This window comes from Mesoplodon bidens (assembly GCF_964165515.1).
Source record: "Mesoplodon bidens genome assembly, chromosome: 1".
Classification (NCBI taxonomy): domain Eukaryota; kingdom Metazoa; phylum Chordata; class Mammalia; order Artiodactyla; family Ziphiidae; genus Mesoplodon; species Mesoplodon bidens.
Window position 1 is genome coordinate 51969928 of NC_138176.1, and position 26018 is coordinate 51995945.

Consider the following 26018-nt stretch of genomic DNA (forward strand, 5'->3'; position numbering starts at 1 on the left):
GAAGTTGGGGGAAAAGGCAGCTGTGGGCTATGAAAGAGCCCTTTTGGTGCCCGGAGCAGAGGCTGCGTGGCTGCTGCTGTGGAGAGTGGCAGGCTGGCTGCCCACCCAGAGCCGTGGAGCTCGATAATGTGGGCACTGAGCCGTCGGCTGCAGGCTGGGGCAGCTCAGTCCCAGGGCCATGATAGGGCGGTCCCCAGCCTTCAGTGTACTGGACAGTGCACATGGTGCTGGCCTGGGAGGGGGATACTGGGCAGAGTGTGGGTTTATTTTAACTGTTGGTTTTCCTGGAAGGCAAAGGGGGCTAACAATAATGAGGAGGTTCTGTGTGGTAGCCACATCCCCATAAAGCAGAGAGGCTAAGGGCAGAGGCTTTGGAATGGTGGCTCTAGCACTTAGCATTCTTGAGTCTCAGTTTTACTATCTGTAAAATGGGGATGATAGACCTGCCCTCCTGGGGTTGCTGGGGTGGTACATGAGATAGGGAGAGCACAGGGCATAGTGCCGGGTGCACTGCCAGGATGTCCCCCGTGGTCGCTGCTCCTGGGGAATGCATGGTGGGCAGAGGCGTGTGCTCCAGGCCAGCCGGCAATGGCAGCCCTGTCAGCCCCTCCTCTCCAGTTGCGTGACCGAGCTCCAGTGCGGGCTTCTGCTTCAACCAGGAGGCTCTTCTTGGACATGGACTTCCTCCCCTGGACAGAGAATTGCCTTTCATTAGTTAATTCACACATTTTCCCCATGACGCTTTATTGAGCTGCCATGCTTGGAGGACAGGATGTGCAACGGTGAATCAGATACTCAGAATCCCTGACCACTGGCCAGAGACACCTGCTGCTGCTGGGATGGGCCCCCTGGGATATTGTGGCTGGCCCAGAGTCAGGCAGGAGTCAGGGGGCCTCCTGGAGACCCGGGCACAGAATATAGTCCTAGGGGCTCGATGTTCTGTTGTTTCACTGCACTGGGAGCAGCAGAGTGGGGTGGAGTCAGGTCTGACTGGGTCAGCCCCTATTACTTGAGTGACTGAAGCTCTCTGGGCTCCGGCTTTCTCATCTGTAAACCAGGAATACTAATACCGCCTTCACAGGCTTGCTGTGAGGAGGTCATGAATTGGAAGTGTGTGGGGCCAGCACGCAGAAGGTGCTCCATGACTGGTCTTTGCTCCCCTCCTCCCCAGCCCAATGCTCCTGGCAGGGAGGATGTTTGCCCTTGGGGGAAGGAGCAGGGGTGGCCTTGGCCCTGGCAGCCACGTTTCTGTCACTGTGGCCTGCCCCACTGACACTGATCAAACTGTTAGCCCAGTTGTCCCCATCCTCCTCGGAGCCCTAGAGCAGCCCTGGCATTTACAGGACCTTCCAGAGGCTGGTGATGGAAGGTGCCACGGTCCAGGCCTCGCTTGTGGCAGGTGCGGGCAGGGGTGGGCATGTGATGGATCAGCCCGAGGATGGTATTTTTTTTTTTTTTTTTTTTTTTTTGCGGTACACGGGCCTCTCACTGCTGTGGCCTCTCCCGTTGCGGAGCACAGGCTCCGGACGCACAGGTTCAGCGGCCATGGCTCACGGGCCCAGCCGCTCCGCGGCATGTGGGATCTTCCCAGACTGGGGCACGAACCCGTGTCCCTTGCGTCGGCAGGCGGACTCTCAACCACTGCGCCACCAGGGAAGCCCCCGAGGATGGTATTTTGGAAGGAAAGTTCAACTTATATTTCAGGATAGTACCCTGCCTCCCCTGGCCCCCCACCCTGAATCCCATTTGTAATCTGGCCCAAGAGGTTCTGGCGGGAGTTAACTAGCTTGTGACAGATGGGCCGGCAGTCCTGTTAGGCCTGCAGATCCTGGCTCTTAATTAATATAGGTGCGGGTTTAATTTGGGGGTTTAGCAGGGCTGCACGGGGCCCCAGAAGCCCTGGGTCACCTGGGTTTGCTCCCAGAATGGCCGGGCTGCCTGGGCCAGGGCGTCCAGGCATCTCACCCAGACTTGCAGAGCTCCTCGTCTCTGTGGACAACCGACCCCATTATGACTGATCTCTGCCGTCGTCTTGCTTTTATTACCAGCGTGAGGTGCCCTCCAGGCGGTGTGGGGAGGCTGCAGCACAGATGCCTTCGGGGGGAGTCAGCTCCCAGGCCCAGGGGAGGGTGGGGGGAGGCCAGGGCGAGCAGAGGGTACGGTTCTGGACTCCTTACCGGGCATGGCTCTGGTTTCTGAGCATCTGTGTGACGTTAAGGGAAATGGAACGCTGGCGTGTGTGTAAGAGAGGGAGCATTGTGTGTGTCCGTGTGAGTGTGTACGTGACTTGAATGGCACTGTGTGAGTGTGTTAATGCGGGTGTGAGTGTGCGTGGCTAAGCATGGGCGCAGGTGTGTGTGTGTGAGAGTGGGGGAGCGTGAATGTGTGCAGCATTGTAAGCCCTGGTGTGCTAGTAAGTGTTCAGCACCTGGCTCTCCAGGGAAACAGAAAGCCCTGCTTTATAGTTTTGCTGGTTTCTGGGGTGTAAATACTCCTATGGTGACTGATTTTGAGCGTCATGATATCACTGAATGTGGAGTTGGGAAGGGTGATGCACCATGTGAAGTGGTATTTCAGATACAACAGACATTAACAGCTCCATGAACATAGATAAGAGTAAAATGTAGCAAAATAATTAGGAAGTGATGAGCTTTGTGTATTTATTAATTTTGTTTGTAATGTAATTTGTTTAATTATACGTTTATATAAGTTAATTTATAGTGGCTGTGTTTGATAACTGGCTTGCACAATTCCTGAAAATTTAACCACGGCCTCTCATGAGACGGTACAGGCTGGTTCCAGCACGCTACTGTGTGAGTGAGTGTGTGTGGGGGTGAACGTGAGGGTGAGGGTGCAGGTGAGTGTATGTGAGCGAGTGTGTGTGAAGGTGTGAGTATGAATGTATGAGTGTGAGAATGTGGGCATGGATGTGAGTGTGTGAGCACACGTGTGTGTGAATATGTAAGTGTATGAGTGTGAACTTGTAAGTGTATGCGAGTATGTGTGTGTGCACAAAAATCAATGAGTTGCAAAGGACAAACTCTGGAGGAGGCTCCAGCCCAGCGACCTGGAACAGCAGCCCAGGAACTAGGAGGAAAGAGGCTCAGAAGTGGGGCTGAGTGAGACTCGCAGCATAGCAGAGCCTGGGCGGACCCGTCCCCATCAGCATCCTGGAGCAGAGGTAAAGGAGAGGTGCTCCTGTGCTCCCAGCGTAGGCCTGGGGCTGAGTGGCTGAGGCCACTCAGGACTGAGCCCGCGTCCCCCATCCACCTCCTATATTTCTCTTCTTGGTTCCCCATCCACCAGCCTGGCAAGCATAACCCGGGGTCCCTCATGTTTAATTCCTCCCTCACCTTCTTTCTCTGAGCCGAAGGCCCTCCTCTCCACCTCAGTGCTCCTGCCCGTGTTTGTGCTTGGGCTGTGGCCTTGAGATTTTGATGGCCTATGGCCCTTTGCCCTCCAGGTCACGCCCCTTCTTACAGAACTGCCAAACGGATTTTTCAAAATCAAACCCTTTCTTCCACCCCACGGTGCGTCCATGCTGCCCTCTGTGGTCTGCCCAGACCTGGACTCCAGCCTCATTTACACAACACCCCTGGGAACCCCACTCTGCTGCACCAAAGAGGGTCCTGGCAATGCCATCAGTCCATCCACTGCCTCCGGACTCCAGCTCTGGAGCCTGACGCCCAGCTCCACCACTTCCCCATCACTCCTGAGCAGAGGACTCCTGCTGTCCTTCCACCTGGCACTGCCCACACTTCCCTCTGGGGCTGGCATAGAGAGTCGTTCCTGGGACTGGCGTTTACGCACCTCTCTCTCCACTGTGAGGTTTTCGCGGGCAGTGATCCTCCCCAGCCTGGCCCCCATCTGACACCGGGAGGTGTGAGGCTCCGTGCATGGTGCCTGTGTGCGGGCAGAGCCCGGTCCTTCTGCAGAGGCGGCATTTGGAGGCCCCCGGAGAGGGGCAGTGGCATCTGTGAGCCTCTTGCTGTGCTTCACTCCTGTCTCTGGTTGGCACTGCCTCTTCAAAGGCAAGTTCCAGAGGAAACAAATTAAATCTGAGTAAATATCAGAGAGTAATTATGTAAATTAAATGCATAAGTACAAGAACATTTGTCATGAGGTCAGCAGAGAGCTGTGAAGACAGAGGTTTCCTGTGTGCCAGGGCTGGGAGGAGCAGAAGGGGCGGGGCGACGCTGGAGGTGGCATGGAGATGGCGGTGTCACTGGTGAGGCACGCCCATCGTTCCAAACCCCCCCACACACTTGGACCGTGGCCCAGGTGCTTGCATCCATCATCCCGCTTGCTCCCTACAATGGTCCTACCGCCTAGGAGGCATCACCCTGCCCATTTTACAGAGGTGGCAACTGAGGCTCTTCGACTCTTTCCTACGTGGGAGCCAGAGCCCTGCTTTGGAAAGGCCCCCACAGGAGTTGGGCAGCAGCTGCTCAGGCCTCCTGGCTCCGGCTGTGGGGGACACTCAGTCTCACACTGGGGCTCCAGGCTGCCTCCAGAGCAACTGAATTTGCTGCCCCTCGGTCCCTCGGTGGGGTTGTGGCCACAGCCCTGGTCTCAGCTGACCCAAAGGCCACGATGATGCTCTTCCTTCTGCTGCTTTCTGGTCAGTCCCAAGAATGCCACTGTGGCCATCCTCCTCAGGGGCACATCAAGCCCTGTGTCCCTGATGGCCAAATAGAGCCATCAGCAAGTCCCCCAGGTGGGCTGCTGGGTTCCACAAGGCCCTTGATCCTGATGTTCTCTTGGTCTGGAGTACACTTCCCTCTCTTGTCCACTTAGAAAAGGCCACTTGGACCCGCAGGCTCCAGCTCCTGGGCTGAGCTCTCTGAAGGTTTTCTGGAGATCTTTCCTCGCTTGACACTGCCTGGGGAAACAGACTGCTTCCCAGGTACTTCTCGTGGGTCCTCGCACATCTTCAAGCATTGCTTGCGTGTCTGTTTCCATTGAGCTCCTTGTCTGATCCGTCTCTCGAGCCTCCACAATGGTTATGGCACAGTGGGCACCAGATGCTTGCAGAAAGCCTGAGTTGGGGGCCAGTCCCATACCCTTGGCACTGGGAGGTAGGAGGCTGCTGCTGGTCCTGGGGCAGCAAGGATTGGGGTCAGCAGGCGGCATCCCTGGGCACCCCCTGGGGCAGGTCTGAAGATGTGGAACCTGGCCCAGGGTTGCTTCCAAGTCAGCCCAGTTGAGCTGCCGTTTCCGGGAGCGTGGGCTTTTCCCTGCAGCGATAATTTACGGAATTAATGAAGATGCTGCATTTCACTGTGTAATGTCAGTTATTAAAACTGATTGCAAATTAACAGCTGGTAGTAGCATGCGTCGCATTTCCATCTTCTTGCCATTCCTAAAAGCTAGACTCCAGAATTCAACCAGCATGCTCTGTGGTCTCTCTGGAGCCCTGTGTGCTTGAGATGACTGCTCTGTAGGCCTGGGCAGGGGTCTGGGGGAAACCCTGGCCACCATCAGCAAGTCCCATGCCTTGATGTGACAAAGACAAGAGCCTCTGACAGTATATGGCTCTGGGGTTGAATCAGCTCTGTTCTGAGCCGGGGGCTAATCTGTGAAATAGGCATGATCTGCCCATTCCCTAGAGGTGTGTGAGGCTCAGATGAAGTGTGTGTGACAGGCCCCTGGCTCAGCATGTGCATGCGGTGGGGGGCTCTGACCTGCCTCCTTCCCATCCCTTCCCAGGTGCCTTTGGCTGATTGTCGAATGTGGGTAAAGAGCTCTGACTCCGGCATCAGAGCTCTGGATTTGAACCCTAGTCCTGCCTCTAAAGGGCTGGATGACTTTGGGCCAGACATCAGGGTGTCATGGGGACTAAATAAGACAGTATGTGAAAAATGCTTAGCATGGTGCTGGCACCCCACCAGGCCTTAATAAACAAGTGCAGTGAGCATGATTCCATCTTCCTCATCACATGGCATCGTTCCCACCATGGCATGGAGAGAGGGCATTTGTGGCATTATCAAAAAGCAAAGTCATCATCTCTGGAGCCCCTTGGAAATTCAAACATGGCTGTTTTGGGTAAACACTTGGAAATTACTTTTTTAGCTTTGCTTCAGGATCTTACTTAAATTAGAAAGAAGTCCAGAAAAACATCCAGAAATTTCTCAACGCATGATTGTGGGTTGTTCCTCTTGCTGGCTGTGTGGTGTTGATGGAGGGACTCAACTTCTTTGGCTTCAGTTTTCTCATCTGTGAAATGGGAAGGTTGTCCCTTCCTCACAGGCTGTGGAGAAGGAGAGAATAAAGGAAGCATCTAAGGATCCAGCAGCTCCAGGAGAGGGAATTCTGGCTCTGGGCCCGCTTGCTGGGCACCAAGGACCGAAAGGCTCAGGGTGGCCTCGTGGGGCCGGTGGTCAGTCTCCTTAAGGACCTCGTGCTCAGCCTCCTCCGGGCATGTCGAGTATGTCCAGTGGGGTCTTGCTTCTTTTCTGAGGGGCCTGTTGGTGCAAGCCTGTTGAGAAATGCCATTCTGATGCCTCATCCTGAAAAGATGGCAACCAAAGCTGCAGGACTTTAAGCCAATCCTACAGATCGTGGAGGAAGAATTGCTAAAATCAATACCAAATACCTAGTAAGTGAAATGTGACAGGAACATCAAACTTTATTTGTGAAAATTCTAAGAATCATTAGTGTATTATGGATTCTTTAAACATATGACCTCTCTCAGCTGATGGAAGGGGATTGCAAATCATAGGGACTATTTATTGCAGTGGGAATAAGGGACCTGCCAGATTAAAAAAAAATATTGAAGGAGCCAGAGATTTGAAACATGAAAGACATTAGCAGATCAGCACTGCAGAATTTTATCCAAATACTGGAACCCAACTCGGAACAGAAGTTGGTGAAGACTTCTTTTATAAACCTATTTTCATCATAACATGTGTAAAATGCAAATTTTGATCATTATGTAAATTAGTTACTTGGTGTAATTTACTTAATTCAAAGCACTTAATGCAGCATGATATGTTTTTTCCAAAGTGCCAGGGTAGATGTTTATTTTAAATTGTTTTTAATCTTGATATGCCAGCCTGATTATTTAAAATGTTTTTCCCTTGGGTTTGCTTTCTAAATGGAAAGGAACAGAATCTGGGGAGAAGTGAGCATGTTATGATCATGCTATGCCCTCCTTTGCCAGGGCTCCAGGCAGTGGGTGTGAGTAGGGCTCATGCATGGACTCCTGTGTCTGAAATGACATATGTGTGTGCACACACCATGTAAATGTGCTCACAAGGAATTACCCAGACGACCCTTTCTCCTTTACAGAATCTGCTCACGTATAGTTTCGTGGCTTGTTCTGAGACCTGTTTGAACAGAAGGCTCCTGGATATTATTGGCCCCTATTATGGGCAGAAATTTGGTCTCTTTCTCAGAGTTTTCCATGACAGACGTTCCCCTTCCGCCACTTTACAGCTTTGGAACTTCCATTATCACAGAAGGGAGAGCCGACCTTTTTAGTCTTCTGTTGTGTCATCCGATTATCAGGATGGCACCTCCCTTCTTGATGAGCCTCTAGGACAAGAGAGATGATTTGTTCATTTGGGAACCTTTTGGGGGCATTTCCAGTGCTGATGAGAAGGTTGGAAGGGAGCTGACAACCACTGAACATCTATTTTGCACTCTGCTGGCAGTAACGTATGCCACTCAGTGAAGGATCATAGTGCTCCTAGGAGGAAGGTGGAATTAGCTCTGTTTGCAGAAGAAATGGGCTCAGAGAAATGGCTGCCCAAGGTCACTGGGCTAGTGAAGGGTGGGATTCGAACCCATGCCTGTGCTTATTCTGTGACCCCCGGGGGAGGGGGTGGGCAGTGTGGCCAATGGGGCCACTTCTGTGTGCCCCTCCCTGAGCTGCATCCCAGGTCACCATGCAGAGGATGTTCTATTATTACTTAGGTATGACAAGGCCAGTAGATCAGGAGACAACTTCCATTGCAAAGGTAGTTTGTGACAACTCCCAGGTGGAGGGGGCACACCATGCCTTGGGTGGCCACTGGGGGAAGCACCAGGGTTGATCAGGAGGCAGAGGGAGAAGGGAAACTATGGGCAAGAGCCCTTCAAGTGATTTCTGCAGGAAAGAATGGGTGAGGTGGGGTAAGCAGGCTTAGGAGTGGCTGGTTTGAATAATTGTGGCAGGCTGTGGGGCACAGGGGTGTCTCGAGCTGTCTGCTACCTGGTCCTGGGGTGATTGGAGCGGGTGGAGAGTGGCTTAACGTGTGTGAGTCCCGTAGAGGAGGTGGTTGAGGCTACAGGCCCTGGATTGGTTGGTTTGCATGTGAACGGGGTGCTCTGGGGCGAGTTGTTTACTCTCTCTGGGAATTGATTATCCCTCTGAGGGGCAGTCCTCCAGGGTCAGCAGAGCTCCAGGTGCCATCAGAATACCAAACGTATTGATAAAAGACATGATTACTACAGAGAGCAGGGCTTTTGGGGGGGCGGGGGGAGTTGGGGATGGGAGGTCACTCTGGAGGACTCCCAGGGCCAGCTAGGCAGCTGAGATTGTGACCAGGAGAGGGAGGCCTCCTTCCCAGATGAGAACCTTGTCAAGAAACATAGAACAGTGGCACTGCGCCGCCAAAGAAGGTGGGACAGCCCCTGAGGGTCTTCCTGCTCACCTGAAGCCAGCCCCTGCCTGGGCCCTGGTGGGGGGCGGCATTTGCTTTGGGGGACCTTGTCATCTCATGACAGGGAGAGGCCTGCATCCTGCTTTACTGAGAGCCGGCTGGATGCGCCACATCTGTGCATTTCTGCTCCTGTCTTTGCTGAACTCCCATGGGCCTGCTTTGTGACCACCTCACTCCCATAGAGATGCCCTTTATCACACCAACATGGATTGATAACGCATCCAAGAAATGTAGTCTGCAAATGGAACACACGCTGGCACATGGGAGGTGCTCAGTGAGTGGCAGGGCGAAGCCACTCTTTGCTTTGGGCTCCGTCTTACGTGCAGGACTGAGAGCTCCTTGAGGACTGGGCTGTGAAGGTTTCCAATTCTGCTGTTCCCAGAGCAGTGCTCAGGAAATATTTGAGGAAGAGGGAGGGAGAAGGGAGGGAGGGAATGCACAGCTGGGCAGCTGAGTTCTAGGAGGTGAGGCACCAAATGGATTCTGAGCAGAGGGAAGGGGTATCACTTTTGGTTGGCAGCAGGTAGGTCTTTGTGATCTCTTTTCTTGGAAATGGTGGCCGCTTCCTCCCCTGCAGACCCAGCCTCCATCACACCCCAGTTCTGTAGCTGTTCCATGAAAGACAAGGATGGTGGCATTTGAAGTTGGTGCTGTGGAGGGGAGTGAGCAATTAAGGAGGAGAGGACCCTGGGCAGAGGTCTTGGAAATGAACTCAAATTTGGGTCAACTCTAGCTGGGAAGAAATTCGAACCATGTATTTGGGGGCCAGATAAGAAAGGAGTTAAAAAAAAAAGTCAGTAGAATGAAAGTTGCGTCTCAGCTTTTGGAAAATTTGCCAATAATCCCCAAACACTTCTAACTTTGAACTTCTGGGTGTGAGGTGGCAGCCTTCATACATATACATATATATTATAGATGGTAAAATACTCTTTACAAGTACTCTCAGTGCTTGGACATTTCTTGGAAGTTGAAGATAGTGTGGGAAGCAATTTGAAATGTGTTCTTTCATTTCAGTTACTTTTTAGAAAGTATTTTAAATACCCATGACTATATGATTCTTTTTTCAGAAGGAGTAGTGGGATAGTTACAGCTTTCTTGCTTAGTAGGACTGTGCCTCCATCAGATACAGGACAACCTGTGTCCAGGTTGCTGAAATCACCCTGGGCTTCAGGCTGGTTCTTGCTTTGATTCAGTTTGATTCCGCTGTCTTTGGCTATCTTTGACTCTGTTCTAGTCACTGAGCCTTGGGCTTGGACAAAGAAATGAGAAAGACCTAGTTTCTGCTTCCCAGGTCCTTGAGCTATGAAACTTCAGGGAGGCATGAATTCTGACTTCAGGATCTGAGATAGCCTGGGGAGAGGTATGATTTCAGTTGAGTCTGATGGAAAGGTAGGGCTCCATAAATTTCAAATTGGGAGCATCTAGGCTGAGAGCATGAGTGAGTGTATGGGGTGTGTGTGTGTGGGTGTGGTGGGGTGTGGGGTGTGTGTGTAGGGGGGTGTCCAGGGAAAGGCAAAGAGCTTTTTTTACTAGGGTTTGGGTGCATGGTTTCTGGTGGTTGTGGTGGAAGAAGGTGATGGTGATACAAAAGCAAAAATAAAATAAGTTGTTAAAACCAGAGAGTCTCTTATGTATCAGGCTAAGATGTATGGAGTTTATTTATATACAATAATAAAGTCTCTGGAAGGCTTATTGTTTGTTTGTGATTGATGGATTCTTTTGTGAATATTAAGTTCTTGGCAACTTTAAAAGAAATGTGTTATTCATGGAAGGTTTTAGAGGAGGGCTATATCATGAGCAGATATGAACTCTGAAAACATCCTGGCGGAGGAAGGCATTGGCTGGGAGGACCCCGGGGTCAGGGCGACCTCGTAGGAGACTGTGGCAGAAGTCCCAAGGAGGAGATGATGGTGCCTGAACCTGGGAAGGGATCATGGAGATGGACTCATGATGGGATGTTTAGGAGAGGTGGAGAGCCCTTGGCCAGCCTGGGTGTGTGGTGTCGATGTTCTCCAAGCCTGGCTGATGGGTGATGCCAGAGGGAAGCCCAGGAATGTGGGGATGTGAGCGGGAGTGCATGAGGGGAGGGATCAGGAAAGAGGCCGGAGCACATGTGTGTGTCTGGAAGCCCAGGGAGGGGAGAAAGGACTTCAAGGATGAGTGGTCACAGGCTGGGTGCTCCGGAGAACCCATGGAAAATGAAGAGAGAGGAGGGTCTCCGTTTGTTGACGGCTTTGGCAAGAGCTTCAGAGCAGCGTGGTGTGCGTGGCAGTGGGCAGAGAGGTGAGTGCCGAGAAGTGCCAGAGGGTGCCTGGGCCCAGCATTCGGAAGCTGGTCTGTGGAGGGGAGGAGGGATGGGGCAGAGGAGGCCCAGGGCTCGGGCACTGGGGATGCATGTGCTCACCTCCTCCACTGCTGGTGGTGGGGGCCCAGCTTCCTTCCCTGGCAGCCCCACAGTTCCGGTCCTCCCTATTCCTGGTCCCCGTTGTAGGGTGAGCAAGGCCCTTCTTCATTCGGTATCCCAGATGCCTCATTCTGGAACTTTCCACGTGCTGTTTCTTCGGTCAGGAGTGGTCTTCCCCGCGTGGTTTCCAGGGCTGGCTCCTTCTCACCGATGCTCTTCACAGGGGCCTCTCCCACCCCGACCCTCTGCAGTTTCCTGCAAGCCAGTCTCTACTTTCTTCAGCGCTCACACCACTGTTGGAAATTATCTATTGTTTATTTGTTTCCAGTCTCTTCTCCAGCCCCTGAAATGTAAGTCCCGTGCTAGTGGGAACACCGTGGGCTCATTCATTCTTGTTCCCCAGCACCTAGGAGAGGGACCAACACAGAGAAAGCTCTCAGTGAATATTGGAGGGAAGGAGGGATGAATGAATGTCAACAGGACGACTCTGGTATTGCAAAGGCTTCTGATGACCAGGTCCTTTGAGAGCCCAGAGGGTGGGCCAAGGCAGCTGAGGCCCGTCCTGGGGTGTCTTCACATCAGATTCCTCGCAGGAATGCACTTGCCCTGTTCCCTGAACTGCTTCCTTTCTCTGGGGAGCAGGGTGTCTCTCCCGGGAGCCTCTCCCTGTCATCCCTGTGGGTGGCCGATGCCCTTGTTCATGGTTCGTGTCCCCCGCACCCTCCCCGCTGCCACCTTGGAGAGTTGTGGGCCCTTTGCCTTCTCCTGCCCTTTCTGGGCTGCGGCTGATGTGACGCCCACTATGGCCCCCTCGTCTCCCTCTCTAGTGGAGGTGGGTCTGCTGGGGGGAGCTGCATCAGCAAAGGTGGACTGGGCTGGCCAGTCTGCACAGAGAGCTCCCAGTGGAAGGGCCTGGGCCAAGGTCCAGAACTCTGTAGGGGACCAAAGGGCTCCTGGGATGCCCACACTGCTATCCCGAGAGCGGCCCCATCTCTGTCTTTAGTCTAACTTCTTGGAGAATTCTCCCTTTCTGGGGAGCAGCAGTGGACAGCTGGCTTTCTTGGGGGATGAAGGTAGGGTGGTGTTACAAACTCAGTCTCTTGAGGGAGGAGAGGATTTTCGTTGGAGAAGTGGACTTCCTTGGCCCCATTCCTGGGGAACAGCAGGAGGGCGGCAAAGTTAGCTTGTGCTCTTGACTGTTATTCTGCCCCCCAGCTCTCCTCAAGTGCAACTGAATAAGACCTTCAGAGGCTGAGGGCTGACCTTTTTTTTTTTTTTGCGGTATGCGGGCCTCTCACTGTTGTGGCCTCTCCCATTGCGGAGCACAGGCTCCAGACGCGCAGGCTCAGCGGCCATGGCTCACGGGCCCAGCCGCTCCGCGGCATGTGGGATCTTCCCGGACCGGGGCACGAACCCGTGTCCCCTGCCTCGGCAGGCGGACTCTCAACCACTGCGCCACCAGGGAAGCCCAGGGCTGACCTTTTCAGCCAAGTGGGAGCAGGCGGCTGTAGCCGGGGCCATGGTCCCTCAGGAGCACTGCCTTCAGCCTGCATCACTTGTTCCAGGTGTGGGGAGCCAGCCACTGACAGGGAGCTTAACCTCTCTCTGATGGCTCAGTTCCATCAGGGGCTGCCCGAACAGAAGGCAGAAACGCAGCAGCTGAGCGTGTGCAGGAGCTCTGAGGGCTTGTGTTCTCTGTGTGTGCATGTCCTCGTGCGTCCTTGTGGGTCCCAAGACAGTTGCCACCCCCCGTGGCACCTCCTATTCCCTGAGGAAGTGAAACGGTCCTATGGCTTGAGATGGATTTAGGTAGGGGGACCTCAAGGAAGAGACTGAAGGGGACTTCTTCCCCAGCCTGTGAGGACCGGCCATGCTGGTGTGATGCGTGAGGTTCCTGGACCCCTACCAGACTGGTGGACCCATGGGCACACACACAGAGCCACCCTGGAGCTCTCTTTGCGCATGTGCTCACGCAAAGCATGGCTCTGCAGACGTGCCGGTCTCTGCCACTTTAAATACTTGTAATGGCCTTGAAAGGCGCCAGAAGTGGGGTGGGAACTGGTAGATGGTGGGTCTCAGAGCGCTGCCTTTACCCCTGTCCCATCAGCTGTGCTCAGACCTGGGTCAGAGCCAAGGCCACGGGCAGTGAGGACATGGGTGTCCAGGCGAAGCGATGGCGCTGCAGAAGCTACCAGTGTCCTCACCCCAGGACTGGCCCGCACTCGGCCCCACGTGGGGAAGCTGTGTGTGTGGGTGACTTTTTAAGATACAGGCCTTGCTCTTTCAGGCGTATTAGATATAATGCATCTGATGTACTTGGTTTATCAGTTAGTTATTGCTGAGAAACAAACCATCCCCAAAATTAGTGGCTTAGAACAACAGTCGTGTGTGTGTGTGTGTGTGTGTGTGTGTGAGTCTATCAACCAGGAAGTTCTGCTCTGGGCTCACTGGTGTATCTGAATTCAGCTGACATGTAGCCGGCGATGGCTGCCTGGTCCGCCTGATTCTTCTCCACGTGTCTGCATCCTTCTGGAGGCTGGTCCAGGGCTGTTCTCACAGTGGTGGCAGGGTCCAGGAGTGGAAACAGAAATGCACACTTCCTCAAATCTCAGCTTATACCAGGTCACAACGGTCTCATGGGTCAAAGCAGGTCGCGTGGTTGAACCTGTAGTAGGAGCTGGAATGGTCTTCAAAGTGACAGGGCAAGAGGCATGGTAATAGGGAGGCCTGAATGCAGCTCATCTCCCATATTTGGGACCATCATTTACACTGCACAAGTTAAAAGACAGTTTCTCAGGCAGACCCTGTACTGGCACTTTCTGTGATGATCCATCATATATGATCTATATTTGTGCTGTTCAATATGGTTGCCACCAGCCAGATGCGACCACTGAGTACTTAAAATGTGGCTAGTGTGACTGAGGAACTAAGCGTGTGATTTTATTTAATTTTAATGAGATGAAGTTTAAATTTGAACAGCTACAGGTGGCTAGTGACAGCCCAGATTGAGGGGAAACCATCATGGGCCATTTGGGTGCAAGCTGTTGCATGCCCGGCATGGGAGCGCACTGCTGATTTAGGCATGGGTGTCTGCTTGGTGCTGAGATGTTCTCAAGCTTGCCCTTGGCAGGCGTGAGTTATGCTGTGGTCAGGAGAGGGAGGGGCCAGTGTTGACACCAGCCCTGAGTTTTCCTAGGTGGGGGTCCCCTCCCCCTGCTATACTTCTTCTCCTTGAGCCATCTCTGCCCATTTGCCTGCCATTCCCTCTGATAGGTGAAGAAGCTCTGAAGAACCTCTTCAAATTTTTCTTTCAAGAGGCTTTAAGGCTACAGATCTCTAGGGCCCCAAGCAGGCTGATGGGGACTGCATGGCCTCTCTGGGTATCCAAGGGGTATTGACAACCTGGGGCCTGTGTGTTGGGAGCCCCTGGTGCCAGGGCAGGTGCAAGGCACTGTGTGGTCTTCCATTGGTCACCTTTGGGGGAGCCCTGGGGCTTGGTGCAGAGGGCCCGTCCTGCTTCCTGGCACCTTTTCCTGTCTGGATCAGTGGGCAGAGCAGCACTGAGACCTCTGTGCTTTGTCAGGCAGGCAGCTCTGGGTGCATGTTTGTGCTCCAGGGGCCAGGCTGCCGATAGACCAAGCTAGCTGAGGTCATGGCTGGACTTGAACACATGGACTTGAATATCAGTCTCACATTTGCAATCTCTGGAAGGGCCCCAGGGGTCCTCATTTGGGCACTGCTGTGCCCTCGGATGGACCATTAGGATGTAGGCTCTCCGTGCCTCCCAGGTGTAGGCCCCTGAGATGCAAGCAGGTGGTACCTTCAGGAACTGTGATTCCTCAGTCCTACGAAAATGGTAGTCAGGAACTTTCATCCCCAGTTTACAGATGAAAACACTGAGGCACAAAGTGGATGGAACTCTACTAAGGAACTGCACTAAGTTCTAAGTGTCTGAGTCTACAACAGGTACTCAGACCCTATTCCAGGGCTTCCCCCCATCGTGGGAATAGAGGGACTCTGTGCACATTCCCCCCAGCACCCCAGTTATGACTCATGGTGCTCTGGTCTCCCTGGCACCGTGCTTGCTTTTCCATGGCTGCTCTTGTCATATCCAGCTGGGACTAGACTTACTGGTGAGCCAACCTCCCAGCAAAATGGGCAGTGAAGGAACCACTGTAGCAGCTTGCATTCTGCCTGGTACGTGTAGAATTCATGAAATTTGTGGAATGGGCATGAAGTGAAAGTTTGGAAGAGGAACTGGTTGGGAAAAACAATCAGGTTGAATTAACACTGTATCCTTTGAATTTGATTTTGGGTGACTGGTTGGGCCAGGGCATGCCCGGGCAGCCCACTGACATCCCAGGCACTGAGGGAGTACAACGTGTGCAATATGGACTGGCCCAGTGTCCTTTGGAGGGGGTGGCTCAGGTGTGGGGCCTGCCTTTGGGAGCTGGAACACAGATATGGACCAGATGAAGGAAACATCCCAGACTTGAAAAAGTGGCCTGTGCATTGAGACTCTGGGCTTCAAGTGACAGAAATCCAGCTCAAGCTGGCTTAGGCAGGAAAGGGTATTCTTTGGCCCATGAAACTGAAAAATCCAGGAGAAACAGGCTTCATAGGTGGACCCAGAGGCTTAAATGACATCATCGGGACTGTGCCCTACTCTTGAACCTGCTTGCTGGCTCCATTCTTGGGCAGATCTCCTTTAGGAGAGGCCAGATGGCTCATGCAGGGCTGCCGCTGAGAGATTTGGGCCCTGGTTAAAAAAAAAAAAATTCAGCAGCCCCGGCCATCACAAGAGTAGGTTTGCACTAATTTTTTTTTTTTTTTTTTTGCGGTACGCGGGCCTCTCCCGTTGCGGAGCATAGGCTCCGGACGCGCAGGCTCAGTGGCCACGGCTCACGGGCCCACCCGCTGCGTGGCTTGTGGGATCTTCCCGGACCGGGGCACGAACCCGTGTCCCCTGCATTGGCAGGCGGACTCTCAACCACTGCGCCACCAGGGAAGCCCCTGCGCTAATATTTGATGTAGCTGGGCCCCAAGCTCCTTATGGGCTTCTGCTCCCGGTTTTCCATGCTCCCCTCCTGCCCTGGGCTTGCATCCTGACCCCTTGGTGACCACAGGGGAAAGAGCAGACCTCTCTCCCAGGTGTTCCACCAAAGTGTCAGGACGGTGCTTAGTCTAGGACCATCCTGGACCACCTGCTCACCCCTGAACCAGTCAGGATGCAGAGCTCTCGTTGGACTTGGGGTGAGATCACCCCAGCTGGAAAGAGGGTGGAGGAGGAGAGCTCATCCAGGAAAATCAGGTCCCTGGAACAAGACAGAGTCCCAAGCCTCAGGGAGGCTGTGAGGGTGCAGGCTGTTCAGTTACAGGATTGGGGCAGGGACTGAGGCTGGGCCTGCTCTGACCAGGGCAGTCAGTGGCCTTAGCTCACCACTAAGGGTCAAGGAGCCATAGCCCTGGGGAGCAGAGCCAGGTGGGGGGAACAGGGGTCCAGGGTTAGGGACCACCACCACATGTAGCAACCAGGACAGAACCGCCAGAACCTTCACTCCCATTGGGTGAAAGCAATAGGGAGAGAAAAGGAGCTTATCATGCAGGACACTTGTGGCCACAGGACCTGTTGGATGGCAGGAAGTGCTCCCTATGGTGGGAGAAACTTACCCAGGGGCGGATGCTGCTGAGGGACATTGGGACTAAATACATGTCTTCCAGCCTTTGTTCATTGAACCATGGAGGCAGACTTGAGTCCTTGCTCAACGCCCATATGGGAGGGGGTAGCATTGGAGTTAGACGCCCTCCAAGGTCCCTTCCCGCTTAAAGATGTTTCTCTCCCCCTCGTCTTCTCCACTGCTCAGATATCCGTGGGCTCCAAAGCTTTCTGGACCAGGCCTCGCGGCTGGGCCTTGATGTCTCTTTACAAAAGGTGGACAAGAATGTTAGCCACGTGTTCACCAGCCTCTTCACCACGATGAAGACAGAGGAGCTGAACCGCTACCGGGACACACTGCGCCGCGCCATCCTGCTGCTGAGCCCGCTGGGGGCACACTCCTTCATCAACGAGGTAGGTGGTGGGGCCTGGGGCCCAGGAGCGCTGCCCAGGGCTCCCTGGGGGTGGCTCAGGTGGGCTACAGGCACTGTCTTCTTGGGCATGGCTAAAATGGATGTGGGGATCCCTGGGTGCTGGGTCCACAGCACATACCACAAAGGAGGAGACCCCAGCACAACTTGACTCCTGACTGGTCCCTGACAGGTGACCCAACGCCTGCCCAGATGCTGAGAGGCTGGGGGCGGCTAGTGGGAAACCTGGTTATTACTCACTGCCAGGGATTTTTGCAGCAAAATTGAGGCCGTTGTATGTTGTTTTTTTCTTTTTAATTTTCGTCTCTTTGTTGACAGGTGTAAGCCTCTAGGGATAAAATAAATTTCCAGCTCTCGGCAGAGGTGGGCAGCTCTGCTTTGGGATATGTTAGCACCCGGAGCAGGTTTTGTTTGCATGTCACCAAATGATACTTGGTGTACGTGCTTATTTTTTTGGTGCCTGGGATAATCAATGATTTTTTTCTAAACAACTTCATTAGGGGTCAGACCCACCAGTTTAACAAAGAATCCATGAATTTGGGAACAGAAAACTAGAAGTACTATATGAGCTGATGATGGGTGCGTGCTGGTGGTCTAATGGCAAAGAGGTGACCACCTGGAGTTGGTAGGTCCCTCTCTGGCCTGGGTAGGTTTTGGGGGACAGGCTGCGGGTGTGGTGTGCCTGGCAGCAGCGGTAGACGGAAGGAGTCAGGGGGTGGCTGAATGCTCCTGGTGGTTTTCTTTCCAGCCCCGGGCACTTTGTTGGCCCTCTCTGATTGAATGTAAAATGAAGTGAAAGGCAGAATTATACTAATTCCATTTGATGTCCTTTGCTTGCTTATTCTGCTTTCTTCTCTAATTAATTATTACTCGAAATGCTACCTCATGCATCAGCAGCCAGCACGAAGCCCACTGCTGGAGAACTTAAAATTTGGGAACGCTTAATTTGGTGCAGTTGGCCAGCAGCCCTGCCGCTCTGGGCTAATCAGGCCCCGGATCACGCTGGTGGTCAGCCACGCTGTGAGGTCCCGGTGATGCTCAGCATTTTCACCAGAACACATTTCTCTGTATGAAATCATTCAGGCCAGTAATGGGCAGGCTAGGATTAGCACTAATGTGTCCAAGGCTTTCTCAGAATGTTCCAGCAGTGTCTGTGCCAGTGTCTGCTCATAGGAAAGCTTTTCTCCTTGCTAAAAGGCCGGTGGAGTCTGCTCTGGGGCTGGTGTCTGCTAAGTGTTGCCGGGCCCCTGCCCTCCCCTCTCCTCGCCAATCCCTCGCCTCCTCTCCTTGCTTCCTTTCTGCCCAGCTACTGCTCTGCTGAACGTTGGTTTTGGATGTAAGCAACTTTGGGGTCGAGTCCAGCTCCCCCACTTACTCTGTGTGTGACCTTGGGTCATTTGCCTCACCTCTGTAACCTCAGTGTCTTCACCTGAAAGTAGGGATGGAGGCGGTGACGGACACATAGCTTCTCGAGAAGCATCCATGCTTGTTCACTGTTCACATTCATCATTTCCCTTCCAGATGAATTCAGCTCTTGCCCTGTTTCTAGGCCCTGCAAAGATTTAACACATAACCAAGACTGGCCTAAAGGTATTATTTCCAAGTGGTTCATTATGCAAATTCCTGCAGTGTTTGATACACTTGGCTTGGCTTTGGCCGGTTGCCTTCTTGATCTCCCAGACCATGTTTGCAAAGCCTTTGCTTTGCTGGGTGCTGCGGAGCTGGGGTTGCCCCTGGAGTGGCTGCTCTTGTTTTTGGCTGCACCTCGCGCTGCAACCTCTTAGTTCCCCGACAAGGGATCAAACCCGGGCCCCTGGCAGTGGAATCGCAGAGTCCTAACCACTGGACCGCCAGGGAAGTCCCCTGGAGTGGCTGCTCTTAATGTCGGGCAAGAATGACAAGACCCTGGGAGGGGTGGCCAGAGATTGTAGGGGAGGACAGCACCTGGGCTTCATTGCTTCCAGCTCCAGCTTGCTCGGAGTCTTGGTTTCTGGTCCCACGTGCCTGCTATCAGGAGGAGGGAGGGTACCATCATTTCCTGGGTGCCCGCCATGGGCCTGGCCCTCTGTGTGCCTTCTCTAATCCTAACACTTGGAAAATGAGGCAGCCGGAGCTGAAGAAGTTAAATGCCTCGCTTAAGGTCATGCAAGCAGCCACCCGGGGTTTGACAGGACTCAAGTCCACAATGACCCACTCCAGAGCCCTTCTGTGCCATGTTACAGGCACATATCACCTTATTATGCTTCCCAGATATGGTGTCTTTCACCAGTTGAAGGTTTGTGGCAACCCTCTGTTGTCAGATGATGCTTAGTAGTTTTTAGCAATAAAGTATTTTTTAATTAGGATATGTACTTTGTTTTTTTAGACATAATGCTATTGCACACTTAATAGACTACAGTATAGCGTAAACATAACTTCTATATGTACTGGAAAACCAAAAAATTCATGTGACTTGCTTTATTGCACTATTTACTTTATTGCGGTGGTCTGGAACCAAACTGACGATATCTCTGAGGTCTGCCTGTATGGAAAAGACAAGCATAGGAGTTACTGTACTGGGTAAAACAGGGCCATGCTGGTTTCATGGGGGAAGGTATAATTCAGTTGCCTCTGTCCAACATCTGGCAAAGGTTTTTAGGGTGCTTATGCTCAAAGAGTTTTACTGCATCTGTTAAGCGTGGTAGGGGAAGGAGCCTGGATTCTGGAGGTGAACGTGTCCTGTATGGCTGGCTAGCCCAGCAGGTCCTCCAGGAGAGACTTGGAGATGCCAATCCCAGAACAAAACCTTTGTTCACTGCACACAGGCATTGCTTGGGCTTTTTGAGCAGAGAAACCCAACCTCTTCTTTGTTGTGACAAGGACAGAGGATGTTCACAAGGGTGACCCACTGCCAGGACATGTCCTGAATTTTATGAAACACAAAACATTGGTGTGGGGAAATGAATGGCCTCAGAGCCCAACCGCTACTGATGACATGTAGATATTGTGTCCGATCAGGCCTCGTATGGACAAGTTCCAGTAGGACTGGGTTATGTGGTCCTCCTAGCTGTACCTCCTCCCCTTCCCCACTCAGAAAGCCTGGCTGATGGGAGTGCGGGAGGAAGATAGTTCTGCTTGAATCGTTTACATTTTGCTGCATGTGAATCTGTTGGGAAGGCCGGTGCTTTCGCTGTCGTTAATAACAAATTCTATATGACATGGACATGGCTGTCTGGGACCTGCCAGGCTGTTCATATGCTATGCTGGGAGGTCCACTCAGTCACTGGGGGTCTGTGGGGGGCTCGGCCTGGGGGCCCGTGCACCTCTGGCCTCTCTGTGATCCCACTTTGCAAGGGGCTGCCCTTGCCAGGGGTTGTGGGCTTGGGGAGTCTAGCCTAGATGGTGGGTGAGAAGAGGGGTGTGCCGCAGGCTGAGGCACTGGGGTCTGCTTGGGGGGCCCTGTGGGCTCATATAACGGGCCCCGCCTCAAGCTCCCCTCAGCTTTTATCACTCAGTCTTGAATCCACATTGCCTCCTCTGAGACCTTTTTTATCACAGTGCTAATATTATCACTGCATCAATGCATTATCTTTAAAAGGCTCCCCTTGGGGAGACTGGGCTCAAGGGTGACAGAACTCCCGTCTCCTGGTTCCAGACTTGGAGCCCCCCAGGGTGCTGCCCTTGGGGGGCTGTGAGGGCACAGGCCATGGAGGGAAGCCTTGCATGGGCTCGACACTAGGACTCTCGGGGTGAGGGGAGGTGGCACCTTCCAATCACTCCTAATTGGGACTGAGTTGGACTCATCCTATCCTGAGCTGGGCCTTGGTTCTTCTCTGGACCATTGTCTGCCAAGTGGGGATTTAGTGGATGGTGACAGCCATCTATGATGCTATACTCATGTAGCCTGTCAGCCCAAACCAGCCAGGGGAGGTGGGAATGTCAGTGTCCTCTCCTCACTCACTCCAGGCCTGTGGAAGTCTTGAAGTGATCAAGGTGACAGCTGCTGAGAGGGGCCGAGGCCAGGGGTCTTGCTCCTGGCTGGTGGAGCCACCTCCCCTCTGTTCAGGAGTTCCTCTTTCATTTGTCCAGCACTTAATGAGCCCGAGTGTTGTGCTAAGTTCTGTGCCGGGCACTAAGGCTACTGTCTCTGCTCTCTTGGGGCTCCCAGCTTGGTGGGGAAGACGGAGGTGTAAACAAACCCCTTCACCTATAAAAGCAGAGGTGTGGACCAGGTCCTGTGAGAGCACCAAGGATGGAGCCATGTCCTCTGGTCCGGGAGAGATGGGGTGGCCAAAGGGTCAGGGACCCTCCCTGGAGTAGGTGACACTGGGTCTGGGTCTATAGGGATGAGCTTTGATTAACCTCATGGTCAAGGTGGGGCTGGAGACAGGGGTCTGGAGAGCCCTAGGATCTTCAGGGATGTGTGTGGTGAGGTTGCTGCAGTGGGTGTGCAGGGTGGGGAGTGGTGGGGCTGAGGCTGGGATGGCAGCAGGAAGGGGTTCCCTATTCCGGGGGTGGGGAATCCAAACTTCGGGACCGGTTTGTTCTTGGTTTGTTCTTTTCAGGGTCTTTGAGGTTAATAGTCTATAGATGGGCCTCCAAAACCACAGCCCCAGCTGTTGAGGGGTGTGTACGTCTCACTGTTATTTCTTCTCCAGGTCAGGTTTGATGGGGAGCCCTCCAGTCCACAGTCCATTTTGGCCCCGGGCTTCATCTCATCTTCCTGAAGGAGAGTCTATCCATACGTTCATCAGCTGTCCATGTGTCTGTCCATCTGTCTTTCCATCCATCCATTTGTGTGTTCATGCATCAGTCCTTCAGTCCATCCATCCATCCATCCACCCACCCACCCAGTCATCCATGCAGCCAGTACAGATTGGGTGTCTACTGTGGACCAGGAACCATATCAAGTACTGGCTAGGAACACAGTGGTGGTGCCTTCTCCTGGGGACCTGCCATGGTGTTGAACATTGTGGCTACACCGTGGCCGTGGTCCTTCTGGGCGCTCGCTGTGGCGGATGAGAGGGGCCGCCCCAGAGCTCTCATCCACCAGAGCCTCCTCTGGGAGTGTGCAGAGAGGGGGGACTCCAGGACTTTGTCCTTCCAGCTCTCATTCGTTATTTCTGTGCTTCTGTCTCTGGCTTGGGCTTCCCTCTTTCCTTTTGTATCCTCTTTCTTTCTTTCTCTCCTCTCCCTCCCAGTCTGTTTTGTTTTACTGGAAAAAGTAGAAAAATTAAGCTATTTTAAGCATTTATGGAGAAGAATTGCCACTGCCTGCTGACAGTTCATGAGGCAGACACCGTGCCCTGCCCCTGCCCTGCAGTCCGATCGCCGTCCAGCCCTGTGCAGCCTGTCCCTCCCACGGGAATGTGACCCCCTCAAGGGCAGGGACTGTGTGGTGTCCACTATTTTATCTTCCAAGAGCAGCACAAGTCTTGGCCCACAGTGGCTGTTGAGGGAATGATGAATGGATATTTTATATTTCTTACTTCCAATAGAAAGCTACGTTTTCTTGTATATTCCTCAGTTGCCTTGTTTTGGTTGGTCATCAGGTCCTTGGCCAGCCCATCAGCAAGGGCTTTGGTCTTAAAACTTCTGCTCTTTGGAAGACTTAAGTTTGCTTCAGAACCCTGCCTTTGGCCTGGTCTTGGTTCCTCGGTTAGCAAACAGGGTGAGCTCTTCCTGCGGGTGGCACGTGATACCACAGGGGGAGAGCAGTATGCAGGGAGGTGAGTGGGTTGGGAGAGGGCTGGCAATAAGCAGCAGTGCAGGCAGGTGTGGGAGACTGGACACACACACACGGACGCACACATGGATACAGGCTGATACAGTGATACCGCCAACCAGCCACATACTCTGGTACAAGCAGACCCTCAGACTAGCACAGCCCAAGAGGCACTGATACACACACATACGTGTGCACACACACACACATACACTCTCTCTCACACACACACACCCTGAAAGGCACTGCTAATGGCAGAGCAGTCTGGGGAAGGCATTGCAATGTTGGGAAAGAAATAGCAGCACCGAGTGACAGTTGCAGCTGATGGCTTTTGCCTCTGCAGTTAGAATGATACCAGGGATCTCTTTCTGTACCGAGAAGGATGAGAGAAAGAACAGCAAGGGAGCAGCCTGTTCATAGGACAGCTCCCCATTGCTCTGGGAGTGGGGGTCATTGTTCACCCAGGCTGGGGGGAGTAGGTGAATGTGAAGGGACAAAGGTGGACAGCGCCACTTCCAAGCATCCCTCCCCACCCCAACCTGGACTGGCTTCCCAGGCAAGGGGTGTGGCTGGAGGCCAATTTAATCTTTATTAGAAGCACAGCCAGGTTTAACGCCTGGCTCGAATCAGTTGCTTCTCAGTTTGCTGCAGTGAGTGAGTTTGCTCCTACAATTTGAATATAAAGACCGTGCTTTTAAATACATTCATAGCAAAGGTAAATTAAGTGATTGCAACGTTCTGTTGTCCCACATGATACATGCAAATATTTCTCACTCCAACATGGTAAATCTTCAGCAGATGACTTTATCACTCAGAGCTAGGATAATTCTGTGCCATTTAAGTATCATTTATCAGAATGTTTAAAATTACTAATTAATTATAGAAGATTAATTTTTAAATGTGGCCCTGCATTTGCATTTAATTATATCCTACTGCTTACGGATTTTAAAGCCTTAGTAGTTTAGCAAAAGTACAACGAGTCTGAGAAATTCTTTTTTTTTCCCTTTAGAAATTCTTAGAAATGAGCTCAGGAGGAAGAGATATTCAGTAGAGTTTGTTCTGGCAGGTTTGGAGCTCTGCGATGCTCAAGGCAGCTGGAATTTGGGGCCTGGCTGAGTTGGGGAAGGGAGCAGACAGCTGTCCCCCCAGGGCCTGTGTCCAGGTCACCGTCTCCTTCCTTCTCTGTTCCCACACCCCTCTCATCCTTCTGACCCCTGTGCACCTGTTGCCGAAATCTCGGCTTCTCTGTGCACTGATGCCAAACAGAAATATGGAGACAGAGATTTTGGAGGAAGAGAGAGATGGCTTTATTTTTCTGCCAGGCAGAAGGGAAGACACAGCAGGCTAGCGCCTCAAGAGCTGTGCCCCCTACTCCTTTGGGAATCAGAGAAGATTTTATATGTGGGGCTCACCGTCCAGGGTATATGATAAACATCAAAGTAGTGAAGGTCTTGCATTCTTCGTCTTCCTGCATTATTTCAAAACAGTCACAGCTGGCATCAGGCAGCCCAGTAATTGGGTCCGTTTGTCTCAGGGTTATCTGCCGGAGACCTTTCTTTCTGAAATGCAAATGCTACAAGGGGTGATTTGCTACAAGGGAGTGCAGGATGTAATTCACATAGTGTTAAAGAGTAATAGGTTAGCTTTGTGAAGTACAAATCTAGTTACAGATTAGTAACAGTTAAAAAAAAAAAACCAACTAGGAGTGATTAACTCTTTCAGGCCAGGTTATGTTTCTTCTTTAGCCTGTTCACTGTTCCCTTTATTTTCCTTGTTCTCAGGAGAGGGAAAACTTCATCAATTTTTGCTGCAACACACCCTGGGAAAGCCATTGAGGGCTTGCAGGGCACTGCAGCACCCTGGGCATACCTCCATGGCCACCCTCACCGCAGGGCCCACAGCCAGCCCCCACTGTGCTGTGAGCATGTTTGTCTCTCTCCCCATGGAACCTAGGAGCATGTGAGGCCAGGAGCTGGGACTGGGACATATTCATCTTTGTTAATGGCCTTTTTGGAGCCTGTGGATGACGGTTTTCAAAGGGATGGATGCAAGGCTGACTCCCAGGAGCCCTGACTCCTGCCCCAGGCAGATATTCTCTGGACGCTCAGTTACGCAGTGGGCACAGAGTAAACACATTCTTAAGGTTCAGGCCAAGCAGGGACACCTGAATAAGAGATTGTTTTGAAAGAATGAAATGTTTGGTTTTTAAATTTCAAAGGAGCATCCAAGCCCTCCTCGAGGGAAATGCTTGAATGTGGCTGGACCTTCTGGAGTTCGTTTGCTGTTTGAGTGCTGTTTCTATTTCAGGTTGCATTTTGAATCTGCCACACCATTCCTGGTGCTCAGGGAAGCCTTACTCAGCTGTCTGGGAGGCCTGTCTGCTCCTTTCTGGGGTTGAAGAGAGGGATCTTGAACCTGAAGCATGGGCCTGGAGATACCTGGTGTTCTTTTCTTCCTCTGTGGACCATTAAATAGCCAGCAGAGTGTCAGTTCCCCCCTGCAGGGGTCTCTGTGGCTTATTAGCAGGTAGCCCCTAGGGCTGGGGAGGCGTCAGGCATGGGAAATAGGCATTTACAAAGGGAAACAGCCTGCAGCAGTGGAATGACTCAATTACCCTTTCTGCTTCTGGATCCCTAAGGGTGTTCAGCTTGGGGAGGCTTCCCCTGAGGTGGTGAGTCAGCCCTTTGCTGATTGAAGGTCTGGGTGGGGAGCCCAGTGGGAAAGGAGCAGAATCTCCTCAGCCCTGCGGGAAGCCACGGGAAGGCTAGGGTGTTAAAGAGACGCAGAGTTGAGGCGAGGTGATCCCGTTTGGCGCGCATTCATCTCACAGAAGCTGTCTGTACCGTGCAGCCCATGTCTGGTGCCATCCTCTGCGTGCTATCAAATGGGGCCCTTGCTTGGTGCCATCAGGAACTTGGCCTTGGTCGTCTGCCTTTTGTATCCAAGCTGCCAGTCGGCTTGGAGCATAGAAGGCCTCTGCATCAGTTAGCTGGTGCAGCGTCACAAACCATCCTCAAACTCAGTGTCGTGAAACAATAATACTCATACTAATGAGTCTCCTGGTCAGCAGACCTGGGTCAGACATGACTGATCTTGTCGGGGCTTGCTCATTCATCTGTGGTCAACTGGCTGTTCAGCTGGGGCTGGCTGGTTAGGATGGTGGTGGGCTGGCTGTGAG

The 26018-nt window shown here is 52.7% G+C and overlaps 1 protein-coding gene across 2 annotated transcripts in view; it reads left to right on the plus strand.

Annotated features, from left to right (window-relative positions):
• The window catches only part of GRID1 (glutamate ionotropic receptor delta type subunit 1), a 679283-nt gene that overhangs the window by 180614 nt on the left and 472651 nt on the right, over positions 1-26018 (plus strand). For both annotated transcript variants that reach the window (XM_081250205.1, XM_081250206.1), the window contains exon 4: positions 16914-17119. In XM_081250205.1, the coding sequence (XP_081106331.1) occupies positions 16914-17119 (206 nt within the window). The remainder of the gene's footprint in view (positions 1-16913; positions 17120-26018) is intronic.